Source organism: Copadichromis virginalis, linkage group LG20, assembly GCF_057382275.1.
Source record: "Copadichromis virginalis isolate Kocher_CV1m ecotype Utaka linkage group LG20, C_Virginalis_male_GT1.1, whole genome shotgun sequence".
Taxonomy (NCBI): domain Eukaryota; kingdom Metazoa; phylum Chordata; class Actinopteri; order Cichliformes; family Cichlidae; genus Copadichromis; species Copadichromis virginalis.
Window position 1 is genome coordinate 21318343 of NC_140637.1, and position 14488 is coordinate 21332830.

The 14488-nt window shown below is 41.9% G+C and overlaps 1 protein-coding gene across 4 annotated transcripts in view; it reads left to right on the forward strand.

Moving 5' to 3' along the window:
• Nucleotides 1-10734, forward strand: part of LOC146684743 (protein bicaudal D homolog 2-like) — a 40063-nt gene extending 29329 nt beyond the window's left edge. The window contains exons 9-12 of one of the 4 annotated variants that reach the window (XM_085443142.1): nt 62-213; nt 4723-4978; nt 6635-6703; nt 8416-10734. In XM_085443142.1, the coding sequence (XP_085299268.1) occupies nt 62-213; nt 4723-4978; nt 6635-6682 (456 nt within the window). In that variant the 3' untranslated portion in view covers nt 6683-6703; nt 8416-10734. Of the gene's footprint in view, nt 1-61; nt 214-4722 lie in introns of all 4 variants that reach the window. The other 3 variants (XM_085443141.1, XM_085443143.1, XM_085443140.1) reach the window with 3 other exon arrangements.
• The last annotated feature ends 3754 nt before the right edge of the window (nt 10735-14488 follow it).

The window sequence follows — 14488 nt, forward strand, 5'->3', positions numbered from 1 at the left end:
CAAGCATACCCCAACTTCTTCCAGGTGCTTTGACCCTTTTGTTCTTTCTGCCAACTCACAGACAGCTGAAGTGGCTCTGGCCAACCTGAAGAGCAAGTATGAGAATGAAAAGGCAATGGTGACCGAGACCATGATGAAACTAAGGAATGAGCTCAAAGCTTTGAAAGAGGACGCTGCCACCTTTTCCTCTCTCCGGGCTATGTTTGCCACACGGTAAGAATCGTGCCAGCACCTGCATGATGGTCAAGAAAATATGTTTTATCTACATCCTGCCATCAAAAGCACAAAAGTCTTTATCTGACATAACATTGTAACCTGGTAAATTCTTTACTTATTTGATATCTCCAGAGGAGGTTGTGACAGTAGCAAGTCGTGGCATGAATTCCATACTGTGCTGCTATGCTACAGCTGTAACACAGACACGTGTCATTCTTATTAATGCCGCACATGCAGCACACAAAGGTCATACACAATATAACCAGGTAGCATGAAGATAAGATTATGGTCATAACGTAATCCATGTTTACCATATGTTGGCTTTATTTTTAATATTGAAACATGACATATTTAAGTACACTATTGTGTTGTTCATTCATAGCCAGAAATCCCTTCTATTTGTACAGATTCAGACTATAAATAACAGAAGGTGCCTAATGTGGATAACCATTGTTTGTGACCGGTGACTTGGTGTGTGTGTCTGTCAGATGGGTCAACACGCATGTTAATCTTTTCTGATTCCAAAGAGAAGCCGGTCAAAGGTTCTGCGCATAATCCCTCCTCAGATTGGGATGAATTACACATTCACCCCTCAACACGTAGTACACTAAGGACTCATGAGCTGCTTGCTTGTTTATTTTTGGGTGTGCACATGTGCATGTGTGAACAATATTTTTGTGCTTTGATGTGCTTTTTTGATAGCTAATTTCATTTAAAACAATGATGCCCGCTCTTCCTGTAAATATTAGCTATATTCCAGAAAGCACTGCAGAGATGCTGAGGCAGTCTGTCCTTCATTTAAAGCTGTATTACATTCCACAGCAAAGTTCAAGCTGTGCAGAGGGGAAAGAGAAGGGTAGGGAGAGGCGAGTTTTTACAATGAAGAGTATAATTGCTGCAGGGAGTGTGTGTGGGCAGCTCAGCACCCCTCGTCTTACCCATGCAGAAATTCAATACAGATCGCTGAAGTGCAGTAGCTGAAGTAATTCCATATACCTGCAGTGCCCAATCAATTAGTAACAGTTCTAAAACTCATCCGGCTGCAAATATAGGCGTGTCGCCACAGGCTTTTTTGTATATACTGCAGAGCTAAATTGCTGCAGGATGTATTATATAGTTGTGTCATGTGTCAGAGGAGAGCAGCTGAAGTGTAAGATCATATTTGCATGTTTTTTTTCTTTGAGTTTGTTTTGCCGGAGAGGGTTAAGATGTTTTTGAGCACATCACAGCTTCCTGTTTACTTCCTGTTTCAGTCCATGTGTTTTTATTCCTCCGTATGCCCAGAGCAGCTCCACCGACTATGTTGTTGGGCTTTCTGCTCCAGCACCACACCACTATGTATGATTTACATTCACTGTTTATGGGACTCATGTATTGGTATGTAAATTGTGTCTTATATGACACAGAGTTAGGTCAGGGGACTCTTTTGAGAGGCAGGGGGACTCGCCGGAATGAAGTTTCCCACACTCCCCCCCTCTTTGTATCCCCTGTTCCCCCTCCATCCTTCCTCACAGCCAAACACCCGGTTCTCTTGTCATGTGGAAAAGAAAGAGAGGAAGGACCAGGCCTTTAGTTACAACCCACTACAGGAGTCTAGTTTGATAGTTTTTTTTTTCTTCCACTTTTCAAGATAATCACTGCTCACACAAAGTCTGCAAAGGAGGATTTCTGAGATGTGTACTCGTGGATTCAAATGATGTATAGTCTTTGACAAAAGGGGAAGAGAGATGAAGTGGAAGTGAAAGAATATGTGGGGCTTTTTATGGTCTTATTGTTCAGGGAATTGGCACATAATATACTCATAGGACTAAAAGACACACCAGACTTATTATTAACATTTTTGTTTTTAAAACCAATTTAACAAAACAATATTTGTTTTAACAGAAATGGCAAATAGGATGGAGTAATTCTATTTAGTTTATTTCACAAAAGCAACACAGGAATGTTTATCACGCGTGTATATGGGCTTCACTGTCCCCTCCTGTATGTGTGCCTCTCTGGCTGCAGTATCTGGTGTCATGTTAACAGTAAGCTTCTGCCTCCGACATTCCTAAGACAAGCCTCGACATGCTTGTGCCTTCTGCTCTCGCTGATTAACTGTCCGAACATTTACACAAATCACGTTTTCTTGTAAAATGTACACCTTCAGTTATCTGGCTATTCTGGTGTTGGTTCTATGTTAGTTGTTTTCCCTTTTAACTTTCTTTGTTTTGTTAAAGAAGTACCTCCTCGTGTGTGTGTGTGTGTGTGTGTGTGTGTGTGTGTGTGTGTGTGTGTGTGTGTGTGTGAGTGATCCATACCACCATGACCAATCAAGCTCTAGACGAGACCACAGCTGACCACGTTTTGAATGTGTGTGTTTGTGTCCTATTGGGAAATTATTGGTTATGAATGTTTTAGTAGTCACAGCCTTTAAATGTCAGCAGCTACTGTAAATCATTACAGCGAGATGTAGATAATGCGCTTGTTTGTCAGAGTGTGAATATTGTGATTCCTAATGCTCAAAAGGCCAGCCGTCGCCTCCTGGCCCCCTTCGGCTATTGTGCTAGAACTCCCGATCACCAGGGCAAAAAGACTCCTATTGTATCCACCCACTGCTTAGAATAGACTCCTCTTTTTTTCCCGGGAAAAATGCCCCCCACCCCTATGCAAGAGTGACTGAACTGTCTGAAGGTGCACCAGCTCGCTTCTTGCTCCCGGGTTGTTCCCAAATCTCATACTGGGTTTAATGAGGTAGCACTGATCCCTATTGTCTGGGTGTGTGTCCCAGAGGGAATCAAGCTGCATACACAAGAGGAGGGGGCCATGGTTTATATTTGTTTGGTGGTCTGGCAAGGCCAGGGTTCACATGGCCCACCACCACGTGCAGCACCACACGCAGCAAAAACATCTGCGCTTCCTGTTTGCAGATGCTCCCTTCAAGACGTTTTTGGGTTTTTTTGTTGTTGTTTTTTTTTAAAGAAAAAGCTGATAAATTCTTCACCTACTGAAAGATTATTTGCTTGCTTTGCATTATTTTTATGGAATTTTTTTATTTTATGTTATTTATTTATCGCTTCTGCAGCAGCAGTTCAGTTGCTAAACACTGACTAAAACAGAACAGATCGGTAATGACAGTTACGGCTCGTAGAGAAAAGAGTTTGCAGACTATAGCTTCAGGCTAGGGTGTTAACAAAAAATAAATAATAATTAATTTCAAATAAATGAAAGTGAGTTAGGTGAGGCTGCCCAACAGTTAAATTGTGTCTGAACTTTGGTGCTGTACGGTTGGGCAATTAAGTGCTGCTCACTAACGTATTCAGCCCTTCCCTCCCAATAGGTTTGTCAGTCATTACTGAAGAATGTCACTCGATTTGCTTTGTCAGCAGCACAGAAAACAGGGATGAGCAAGATGAGAGAGAAAGTGACTGATTCGGGCAGATAGAGAGAGACTGTAGCAAGGAAGTGATGAGGCTTGAAAGGCAATGATAAGACCCAGGAGAGGGGATAAAGGAAACAGGAGCACGACAGCAGCAGATGGGGAGTGGCGATATGGACCCCCCACCTTGAAATCCTGTCAGGTGTCCCACTTTTTATACTTGTCCAGCTTTAGACACTCACACACTAACACGTGTGCAAGGACAGCGGGAGACAGGTGATAATGCCGCAGTGCAGCACCCGGTGATGACGAGCGTTAGTAGACAGACTTCATATCTTGTGCTATTTCACACACAGATGGGAGATGCAAGGGAGGCATAGACGTTATGCTGTCTCATTCAAACTGGAAAATTGGAGATCAGGTGTGAACAGCTACACCTCAGAGCAATAAACCACATTCTTCTCTTCCCCGTCTTAATTTTTCTCCTCTGTCGCTCCCCTCCTGCCTTTTTCTCAGGTGATGCAGAAATAATCTTCCCTTTGACCTGTAGGCTAATGATTTCATCCCTTATGTATGTAATCTGTCTTCAACTGCCACTGTGCATACATTCATATTATCCCAAGGCGCTGCAAGCTGCTCTCAGATGTCTCACCTGTTCATGAATGTAAATCATACCCTCTAGCAGCAGCAGCTATACAAATAAAAAGTATGGGTTTAATTTTCAGTTTATGAAATGACGGGAAGTGCGGTGAGAGTTTGTTACTATATCTGGCAAATTAGCTGCAGAATGTTTTAAGTGGAGCTGAAAATGTGTTCGTTGGGGGGACTTTGTTGAAGAGGACCAAAATGGCTGGTGAAGTCTTAGGTTAATATTTCAGAAGCTTGGGCAGTCTTGCAGGCCTTCATGTTGTGGCTCATGGGCTCCACCTGCTGGTGGCTAATTTATTACACTAGCAGGAAGTTTATGATGTGTGGGTTTGAATGTGTGTCTGAGTGTTTCTGTCAGTGAATCAAATCTGAGGTGCGGCATGAGGTTCATGTTAAGTAATATCACAAAAATGCCCTCTTGTGATATGTCACAGGAAACCCTCTTAGTCGGTGAACAAATCTGACATTTTTTTTTTTTTCTGCCTGTGTTTCTCCTGCAGTTGTGATGAGTATGTTACCCAGCTGGATGAGATGCAGAGACAGCTGGCCGCAGCAGAGGACGAGAAGAAAACCCTTAACTCTCTGCTGCGAATGGCTATCCAGCAGAAGCTCGCCCTGACGCAGCGCCTGGAAGATCTGGAGTTTGATCACGAGCAGACCCGTCGGGGAGGCAACGCAGGCCGTGCTAAAGCACGCAGCAAGGCCGCCGCCACCGCCAGCGCCGCCGCCACCACCACCACCACCAACAACCCGCATGTAAGTCAGAGTCTCACCTGCTCTGTCTCGGGCCGACCAGAGCACAGCAGTTCTGTGCCCAGCGGCATCCTGGGAGGCCCCGTGGTCTTCTGCAGCGAGAAGTACAAGATCTACTGCGACTGAGGCGGCAGAAACGTCCGCATGGGACTGCTGTGTACAGAGGGGAGGGGGCTCACGGGCCGAAACCCTCCCTGCCTTCGTGTTAAAGAGCCCCACTTGCTCGCTTAGCTCCATGGCCAGCCTGCGCTCCTCTAGGGGCTGATGTGTTACTAACCAGCTGCTCGTGTGTGCTACTATAAACGCTTAGGGGAATGCAGTGTATGTACAGTGTGCACTAGACGTTTGGACTGTAGTAGACATATATGGCATGTGGGTTATAAGGCCCTGGTTATATTGGGGGGTTTGTGGATATTATGGGTTGTCTATTCTTTCCGCTGTCATAGTGCTGTACGTATGATGTAAAAGCTGGCAGCTTCTGTGCTTGTTTGTTCTGGCCCCCCGGAGTGGCTTTCCTGGTCACATTAACACATTGCTGAGGTGGAGACGTGTAAAGATGATGTCACTCTGATGCTCTAACAACTAAACTTGACATCCTCTGTTCTTTGGCTTGTCTGTCGGCATTGGTGCTCCTTTCCGAATAAATAAAACGGCCCCTTCTTTCCTCTGCCTCTCCGTCCTGGTCCCCCCAGGACCGAACCGTGCCCGGCAGCCCACTTTCTAATGTTTACAACCAGAAAAAGGAACTAGAATATGCAAGCTCCCTCTGCTTTTTTGCTAGGGGAGCATAATATGATTTTACACAGAAATACAAAAAAAAAAAATCATAAGTGGGTCAATGAAGTTGTTTGGGCGGAAAAGGAGCACTTGTGACCACAGCTGTTTATTTCAGGTTAATTTTAAAGCTGTGACGCTAGCACACCAATACTATAGGGTCAATAGAATCGCATGGCTTTGCAGCTGAAAATGCTTGAGAGCTTTTTAACTGTTTTTCTGTTGTTAGGTGTGTGGTACCAGACAAAACTCTGTACTACAGGGCTCTACATTGTTTTTTTAATTTTAATAGAAAAGAGGAGTTAATTGGTGTGATACAAGAGGGCTGTCTAATCCCTGTGACCCATTATGTTGCAAAGGATTCATTCAGAGCCATATTACGAGAAAGAAGGTTTGACAAATCGACACATCTAAATTAAGTGCACTTCAGCATAGGTGCCTCAGGTTCCTGCTTCTGTTCAAATGGATATAATGCTCACTGTGAAAAGAGATACAATATAGTTTTAATCAGAGAGGATTTAAAAAGAAAAACTCTATAGAATAAATCCTTGAAGAGCACAAATCGAAACTGTTCACACATCCGGACAATAAATCTGCAAACAAATCCAACCGACCGCTCGACAAAAGTGCCTGTCGACCCCAAACGCTTGATATTTTTATCTATTTGTTGATGTAAAGCCCTGTCCTTGCGTCTCAGCTGAGCTAATGCTTTTCCTTCTCACTCCCCCCCCCCCCCCATCCCCTGCCCCCCGCTGTTTGCGAGATTGCTGAGAGCTGTCAAATAATTTCTATGTGGTTATGTGGCTGGGGAAAAAAAAGTCCTCTCCTAATGTCTCTAATCTGTGTCTCGTTGCTCGGTCGCTACTACGACCTTCTCTCTTGTAGATTGTCAGCAGCTTGCTCCCCCAGCATCACCACTCACCCTTTAACTAGAATGAGGAATATTTTTGTCAGGTAACGTCCTCGCATACGATGTGTTTTCCGAATTTTGCCTGTGTTTATATCTCAGTGTTGCGATGAAGGGCCTTCATTTGTATACAAGGTTTTTAACCATTGAAATGAAGGGCCTCTCTTGTTTGTTTTCTTGGGTTGCTTGGTGTGTGAGGACAAAGCAACGTACTGTTTTAGTATTGACAATAGCTTTAACCCCTTGCAAGCTAGTATTACGCAAATAGGCAAAATTTAAGTGGGGCTTGTGTTTAATAAAATCCATGTACCGCTTGTGGATCATAGACACATTAGTTTTATGATGCTAAAAGCAGGGTTGATGTGAGGAAATCCTGCAAGATTTGTTTTAAAAAAATAGCATTTTCTACTACTAATAAGCTATATATAAAATTCTCTATATTCTTAATAGGATCATGTTCAGGTTATAATCTTGCAGGTTTCTACTACAGTATTCCTTCCTCTTAAATGCATATACAATGGGCATTTATTCCTCTCAACACAGGGAATTATGTCCGCAGTCAACCCTGCTTGAGTGCGCATCCGTAAGCCGCAGCACACAGCATGGAGACGAGGCTATTGTACACTTTCTGAAAAAAGAAAAAAAGCGCAGCCTCCTTAGAGGTCAGTCACTCCTATGTTTGAAGTTCAGTCAACTTACAAGTGCGGTATATTCTGTTTCCATCAGTTTGCGCTGAGAAAAAAGGTTTAGGGAGTAGAGGAGGGAGAACTAATCGTGTTGTAAACCAGCTCCTGAGAGAGGAGATAAGAAAGCTAAACGTGCTGGTGAAGAAAGCCAGATGTGTGGCTGGATGGGGAATCTAATCCAGGGGTGCTTTTCGTTACGCATGCTTATCTCCTTGGGAAAGTTTATAATTTAAGGAATTGGAAGATCCTACCATGATACTTAGAGACATGAGAATAGGCTGGCATAGCGAAAAACACCCCGTGATATATTTTTTTTCTTTATTCTTTTTCTGAGGGATAAACTCCCGCTGATATTTGGAGGAAAAAAAACCTTGAGATTGGTTGCTCGCTCAACCAGAGGACATTGATTCAAATTAGTTAAGCTCCCAACCGTATCCCTTGTATAGGTTATGTGGATTTACTGAGCAGTAGATGATTGCAGGATGTGATTGTGACTAGAATCCCCTCTCCTTAGATAGACTAATCCCCGCTTGGTTCGATCTAGTTTGAAATCAATGTCTGGCTTTTTTGGTGTCATTGCAATATGCCACCTAAAATAAAACGGCAAAGCTCCTCCTACCTCTGCCTGCAGGCTCCTCCCACATCACCTCTAAGTTTTACTTCTCATGATGCATCTTGTTTCTGATTTAAAAGTAAGCCTGCATGTCAAAAGCATAACCCATTTTTCATTTACTTGCATGGCTAATGAGAAAGACCCATCTCCTTTGGTGGTGAGATGTGGCTTCAGCTCTGTCCTATGAATGAAAGTTCATGGTACTCGTGAGTCACTGGCTTCCTAACCGCACCTGCGGGATGATTTGCAGTGAATGCGCTTTCACACCAGAAACGAAATGTCCATACTGGCCGGCTTAAAGTTCCTAATATCGCTTTCTGTTGCTTTGACTAACCAACAGCCGCCATCTTACTTTGTCTGCGTGGACTCCGCTGCTGTGACCTTGTAAACAGTCGCTCTCAAATGACCAAAACCAAGTGCTAATGATGCTCATTATTTGTTTGTTTCTCCACTTTTGCAGTAATTTCAGTAATTCTGCACGGACGACGAAGTACCAACACAAGGTCCATTCTCGCTGCTGATTGAGTTGGGCGAAACGAGTTAGCGCTACTCTAGGCTATTTGGACTTGAAGAAAAATAAAACGGCAAAAACCTAAGTACAAACGTTAAGCACAGGTTTTTAATTTGAATCAATTGTCCTCCCCTTTTCATTTTAAAATTCTGTTATGTTATGCACATTAGGATCACACTTGGTCCAAATTGTGGATGCCTCTGCTGGAAGCCATTTTTGCCTCGCAAGTACAGTGAACTTCTTGGCTTGTAATTGGCCAATCCCTCCGAATCCTCTATTGAGAAGCCAAGGGAGATGTGGTCGTTTCTTAATCAACAAGCTGTTTTTGTTTGGTTTTATCTCTTATTTTTAGTTTATCGTTTTGTTAATCTGTGCACTTTCATTTTATAGGATTATAACATGCTATTATTAACCTATAGGAAAGCATGGTAGTACAATGGTTTGTTGAGTTATCCAATATAGGTTGGAGGACTGTAGTATTGTAAGTCCTCCTCAAATATTTGAATTTAAACAATACGCACTACAGTAAGGCTCCACAAACCACAAATGTACTATGATGACTCTGTCCTCAAGAATTTATCCATCAAATAATCATTTTAAAATCCTTTTGTTACATCGTGTTATGCTGTTGCTTTTATTTTTCATATGTTTGTTCTACTGCCATGTTCTCTACAAAAATCCAGGGTGATCAAATTCTGGGGTTTTTTCATGTATTTATTATTCCTAGGAATAGTTCAAAAATTACGCTATGAAACTTGACAACGCTCTGACTCAAATAGGTAAGTTGTGTCTTGGGAAAAATTTGCGTGACGACGATATGTGCTTTTCCTAGCTTCTTACCGAGGGCGTTCCACTGAAACGGGATCGCTGGCTTTCAGAATTCTTTGCAACTGCGACAATTAAAATTCCAAATTGGAATTGTTTCATTCTCTCTTTGTTTATTGTGCCAAATCTTGGTACACCGTTTAGGTTGAAAATGAGAAAAAGAATCGGAAAGAAGAAGAAAAAAAACTAAGAAATGTGCAGTTTGGGCCATGGCTCTCGCTGCCGTGCGAGAGCCGGGGTTTTGTTTTTCGGTTCGTTTTAGTTCTTCGTTTCTGACCAGTAGTGCCTTTCATTGTTTCAAGGGAGAATCTTAGACTAGTGTTTTATGTTTCTGTTTTTTATATATAGGTGAGGACTTTGGGTTCAAAATGACTGTGAGCAGCAATAAGCGCAAAGGGAATTTTTCCCCCTTTTCTGCATGAGTGAGGTGATAGTTTTGAAATTAGCTCAATAAAACTCAAGTTGTATTGAATTCTGCAGGTCAGTGATCCCCTCGAGAAATTCAGGGGTATTGAGAAAAGTTTTTTATTTTATTTTATTTTATCAAACATTGGGAACCAAAAGAGATCCCTTTGGCCTCCTGTTATTGAACAAAGTGCTCCAAGCATCTTTAATGTGTTGGGGTAGATCAGTGTACTATTGGAAACATCTATGTATCTCTAGCTTTGTTTGGTGAAGGTAATGTGATATCAATAGTATTGTTAAAAATGTGCAGAGAGCGCATTTTATCTTTACTTTTGTCTAATTTGACTTTTTGTTTGTTTTGTTTTGGTTTTTTTTATTCTTGAATCTTTTTTTACATCATCTTTGAGCATGGTGTTTTCAGGAAACAGAAAACAAGATTAGCATCAACAAGCTTGAATAGTGCCATTATAGCCAATGCTTGTTTGTTGAGGCGTTAAAGTTACCAATATGGATAAGAAGCTAACAAAAAAAAGTGCAATTCAGATACTGTTTTACATTAAAAAGAGAAAGTTTTCTGTTTGCTGGAAGCGATAGCATTGTGATACTACAAAAAATAGCTGTGCAAACTTTATATTGTCATATTGTGTTTCAGTATTGATCCATAATGAGAGTTTGATATCTTTATATGAAATAACGACTTCACCTGTATTTATTTGAACTGTCATGCAGTACTGTATTCTTATCAATAATGTGCATTATGATTAGTGGCATATTGATTACAGCTAAACGTCATATGCATGTTTCTCAGTCATGGGACCTTTACACAGAGTTGAAAACAAACATGTTAAAACTTTTGTCGGGGTGTTTTTAAAAGAGAGAAAATAAAAAATTAGGGCTTGGGGCGGGGACCAGTTAAGTCTGATGTATTACTGCTGAACTAATCCTATGAAAGTGTTTTGTTTGTTTTCTAGTGGAGATGGTATGTCTGTGTAAGGGTAGTCATACTGGCTAAAATCAATAAATGTGACTTAAGTTCCAGCGTGTTTCAGTGTTGTTATTTATAGCTGCTCCACAGCTGAAGCGGATGAAAGGGTTAACCATTGAAGTATGTGGTCTGCAGCCCTGGAGTCTCCTCATAGCGTTCCCAGTTGGAAGCCAGGGGAAGGGGGAACTTCCCAGCTGTCCAAGCGGCTCCAGGAACCTGATCACATTTCACACAATGCACAAAAACACCTCCACCAAAACCCCCCCTCCTCCCCATCCCTACCCTGTCTGTTCTCTTAAACCTTGCCCCTCCCTCCTCTGCCCCCTCCATTTCCCGTTTCTTTCTCCCCCTCCACTGTCCCTCCCTCCTGGAGATATGCCCAAGCACTGATTGGTCCCAGTTTCTTTTTTGACCTTTGGTACACCCAGCATTTCCTGTCGAGGCTCTGGAGGCCGGCTCTCTGCTCAATTAAAACTGCTGTTATTTTCTTGGTGTTGATTTACAAGAGGAAAGTATGAATGTTATTTTATGCCATTTAAACACACATTAATGACAATAAAGGGGAAAAAAATGAGATTTTTATTTATGCAAATGAAACCAAATAAATAGATGGACTAACTGTTATTGATCCATTCACTTTAGAGGTCAAAATGTTGTATGAATGTTTTAAACTTCATCTATAAGCACTCTGAATGTGCAGATTACTCCAAACGAAGAAGTGAAAAAGCACAAGATTGACCCTCTGAATAAGAGGGCTAAAATTCTATACTTTGAAAGCTCAGATGCTCTTAGGTACTTTAAAACCATCTTTTCTGTCCACCCAGATCAAGTTTATTGTCAATATTAAGTCAAGGCTCCCTCTCTTTATTTTGTTTTTCTTCTGGTTTGGTTAATTCTGTATTTCTTCCTTTTAGAATATTCAAATATTTATTTTTATTTATCATTTTAGAAAAACATCCGATTCTCTCTAGAGCTATTCTCACACTCCTGTCATTGTTCATTCTCCTCCTTTAGAGCTATGTGGGCATTTCTCAGATTGCTTCCAAAACATTCCTACTTTCTGATGAAAGTAGTTCATTTAAAGTCTCTGATAGACATTTAATATTTAATCCAAATAAAAGGTCTAGAAAGAGTTACGAGCTTATTTCGCCTTACGAAATTGTGGAATATCATCTTGACACGTTGGATACAGTTTACCAAAAAAAACGCTGGCAATTTAGCAGTAGCATGTTTGCCTTGTGCCCTACACCGTTTGAAAATTAAGACAGCAGAAGCAGAGATACTCTTACTCTTGTCCTTTCCACCACTGCTTTTATCAGAACTAAAGTATGCAGACCCATTTACCTTTTTGGTAAATGTATTAAAAGTAATGTGAGCATTTTTAACAGTAAATTTATAGCACTTACTTACTATATCAGTGTTTTGCTATTATTTATGGGGGGCTGCTATGCATTAATGTGTAGGTTTTGGTATGCAAATTACAATAAATGACTATGTGATATAGCAATTACTTAGTCTTCTTCTTCCTTTGAGGAGCGTGAAGCACTGAAGTTCTGCCTGTGAATAAGTGCACTGGAAATATAAAGAGGCATAAAATATAAATCCTCAAAGTAGACACACCTAGAATTTGTATTTGCATGCAATACTTAGGAAATGTAATCATTTACATTGAGTCAAAATAAAAGTAAAGCATCACTGATCAGTCCACCCTACAGCTTTGTCCCATTGTCAGTCCTATATATAATATATACTGATTTCAGGTTTATATATAATAAACCTGAAATAAGTTATTATTAATGCTTAGTTGTGTCACTAAAAGACAGTGATGTGAATCAGTACACTTAAACCAAGTGCTATCATTTACCATTCATGTCCTGCAGATTTTTCAGCATCAGAGAATTAATGATAGCCAGTCGGGAGAAGTCAGCAATGACATCACTCCAGTAACAGTGGAGCTTTTGTTGGTGCCAGTCTTCCATTATCCCCCCCCCCCCCCCCCCCCCACTGCCTGAGGAAATATGGGTCACTACATGGCATCAGTCTTGTTCTATTAATACTCAGCTGCTGCGATTATACCCAGGATGAAGAAGGATTCATGCAGCAGAGCAGCTGTTTTCACTACTCAGTTGATGCACTATCTATATTCACCACCTGGGGTCCCCATGCTACAACTGTTGACGTCTTTGTGAGCTGACCGAGTAACTGTAACTCTTCCAGTAACTGTGAGAGCTGCAGGCCTTAAGGGGGAGAGGGCGCGCTTCTTTGCACTTACAAAGAGTCTCCTTTATGAGTGTGCTCCGGGGCTGTCATGTGATGAATCCATGTGGAGCCTGAAGGAGCAGAGAGCTGTGATCAGCTGGTCTGAAAGAGCAACGGCAATCATCAACACTGCACACGCCTCGCGTGGATTCAAACACACACGTTAACACATTTCTAAACAACCCCACCGGAGGAGAAATAACACCAGCGAGAATCTTAAGCAATTTATGACCTGTGGAGTGTGAGCTCATCTTCACGATGAATTCAAAAATTCCTGAGTCCTGACACTGGATGCAGGGTGTGAGCGTCCTCCCTATTGTGACTCATAGATCTGTCTGTAGTATCTCCACGCAGCTGCTGGTGTGGTCTCAAAAAATGCAGCTTCGCCTGTGTCAAACAATGAAGTGTTGATTCAATCGATACCAGGCTTTAATTTGCACCTGAAAAAGAGTGAACAAATGACGACTGGCACCCAATTCTGGAGTGTGATTATCATGTGATTGGGACATTTATACCACGGCACTTTCAGATGAGTGTAAAAAGCTCTGTGGAGCTCGTGTCACACTTATCTATGCTGACTTTCGCACCAAGCTTTCTGCTTGGCTGCTCATCTGCCACTCTGCTTTTCTTCCTCTCTTCATCCTAATTGCCATTTTTCACATCCTCCTCTGTCTCTCACTTCCCCCAGTCTCTCATTTTCCTCTTTCCTCCCTCTCTCTGAATGCAGTTGTTTCACTCTGCTCTGTGGTTTTGAGTGGAGGAGCCCCGGGGAAGCAGAGCACAGGATGTATCCCAGAGGACTGTTTGGTGCTCTATTTTCTATGGACCAGCATGCCCTAGAAAGACAGACAGACAGGCCGAAAGACAGGCAACCCCATGCACCCAGGGGGCACTGGGCCCCCGATCTATTTAAAAACACAAATCCAGTCATCCACAAAACACTTGGCCTTTTAGACTCTGCACTGACATGTTCAGAACTTTTCTCTAAAGCAAAGAAAACGTACAAAGTTACAGTAAAAGAAGAATATTTTGCTGCTCTTGTGTCTTTAAAGTGGAAAGCCGAAAAGTGGAAAATGTGTGACTCAATAGTGTCGTCACAGAGGTCATATACATGTGGGAAGAGAGGAATGAAATATAATGTGTATTCACTGCTTATTAGAGAGGAGCACAGGTCAATGAAGCAGCCTTCTGCCTGGCAAGCAGCCAGACAAAGAGGTGTTATCATTAGAAGCCCTGCTGTTGTCTATGTGGATCTGAGGCTCGTGACAAGTGTGAAGCACCAACAGTGGCCTTAAAAGGGGTTAATGGTGCGTAGCTGAACAGACACAAGTTTCAAATACGTGGGTGGGAGGCTGCACAGAAACACAGAGCGAGGGCTCTGGAAAGTTATTCGCTACAGGATCCTGAAAATTAGGGAAAAATAAAAAAATTAATCAAAATGATCACTGAGAAGCAACACTGATGCGCTAAAAGTGTATGTGTTAAGCACAAAATGAGTCCATACTACTATAATCCCACAATATTAATACATTACTAGCTCGTGCAGTT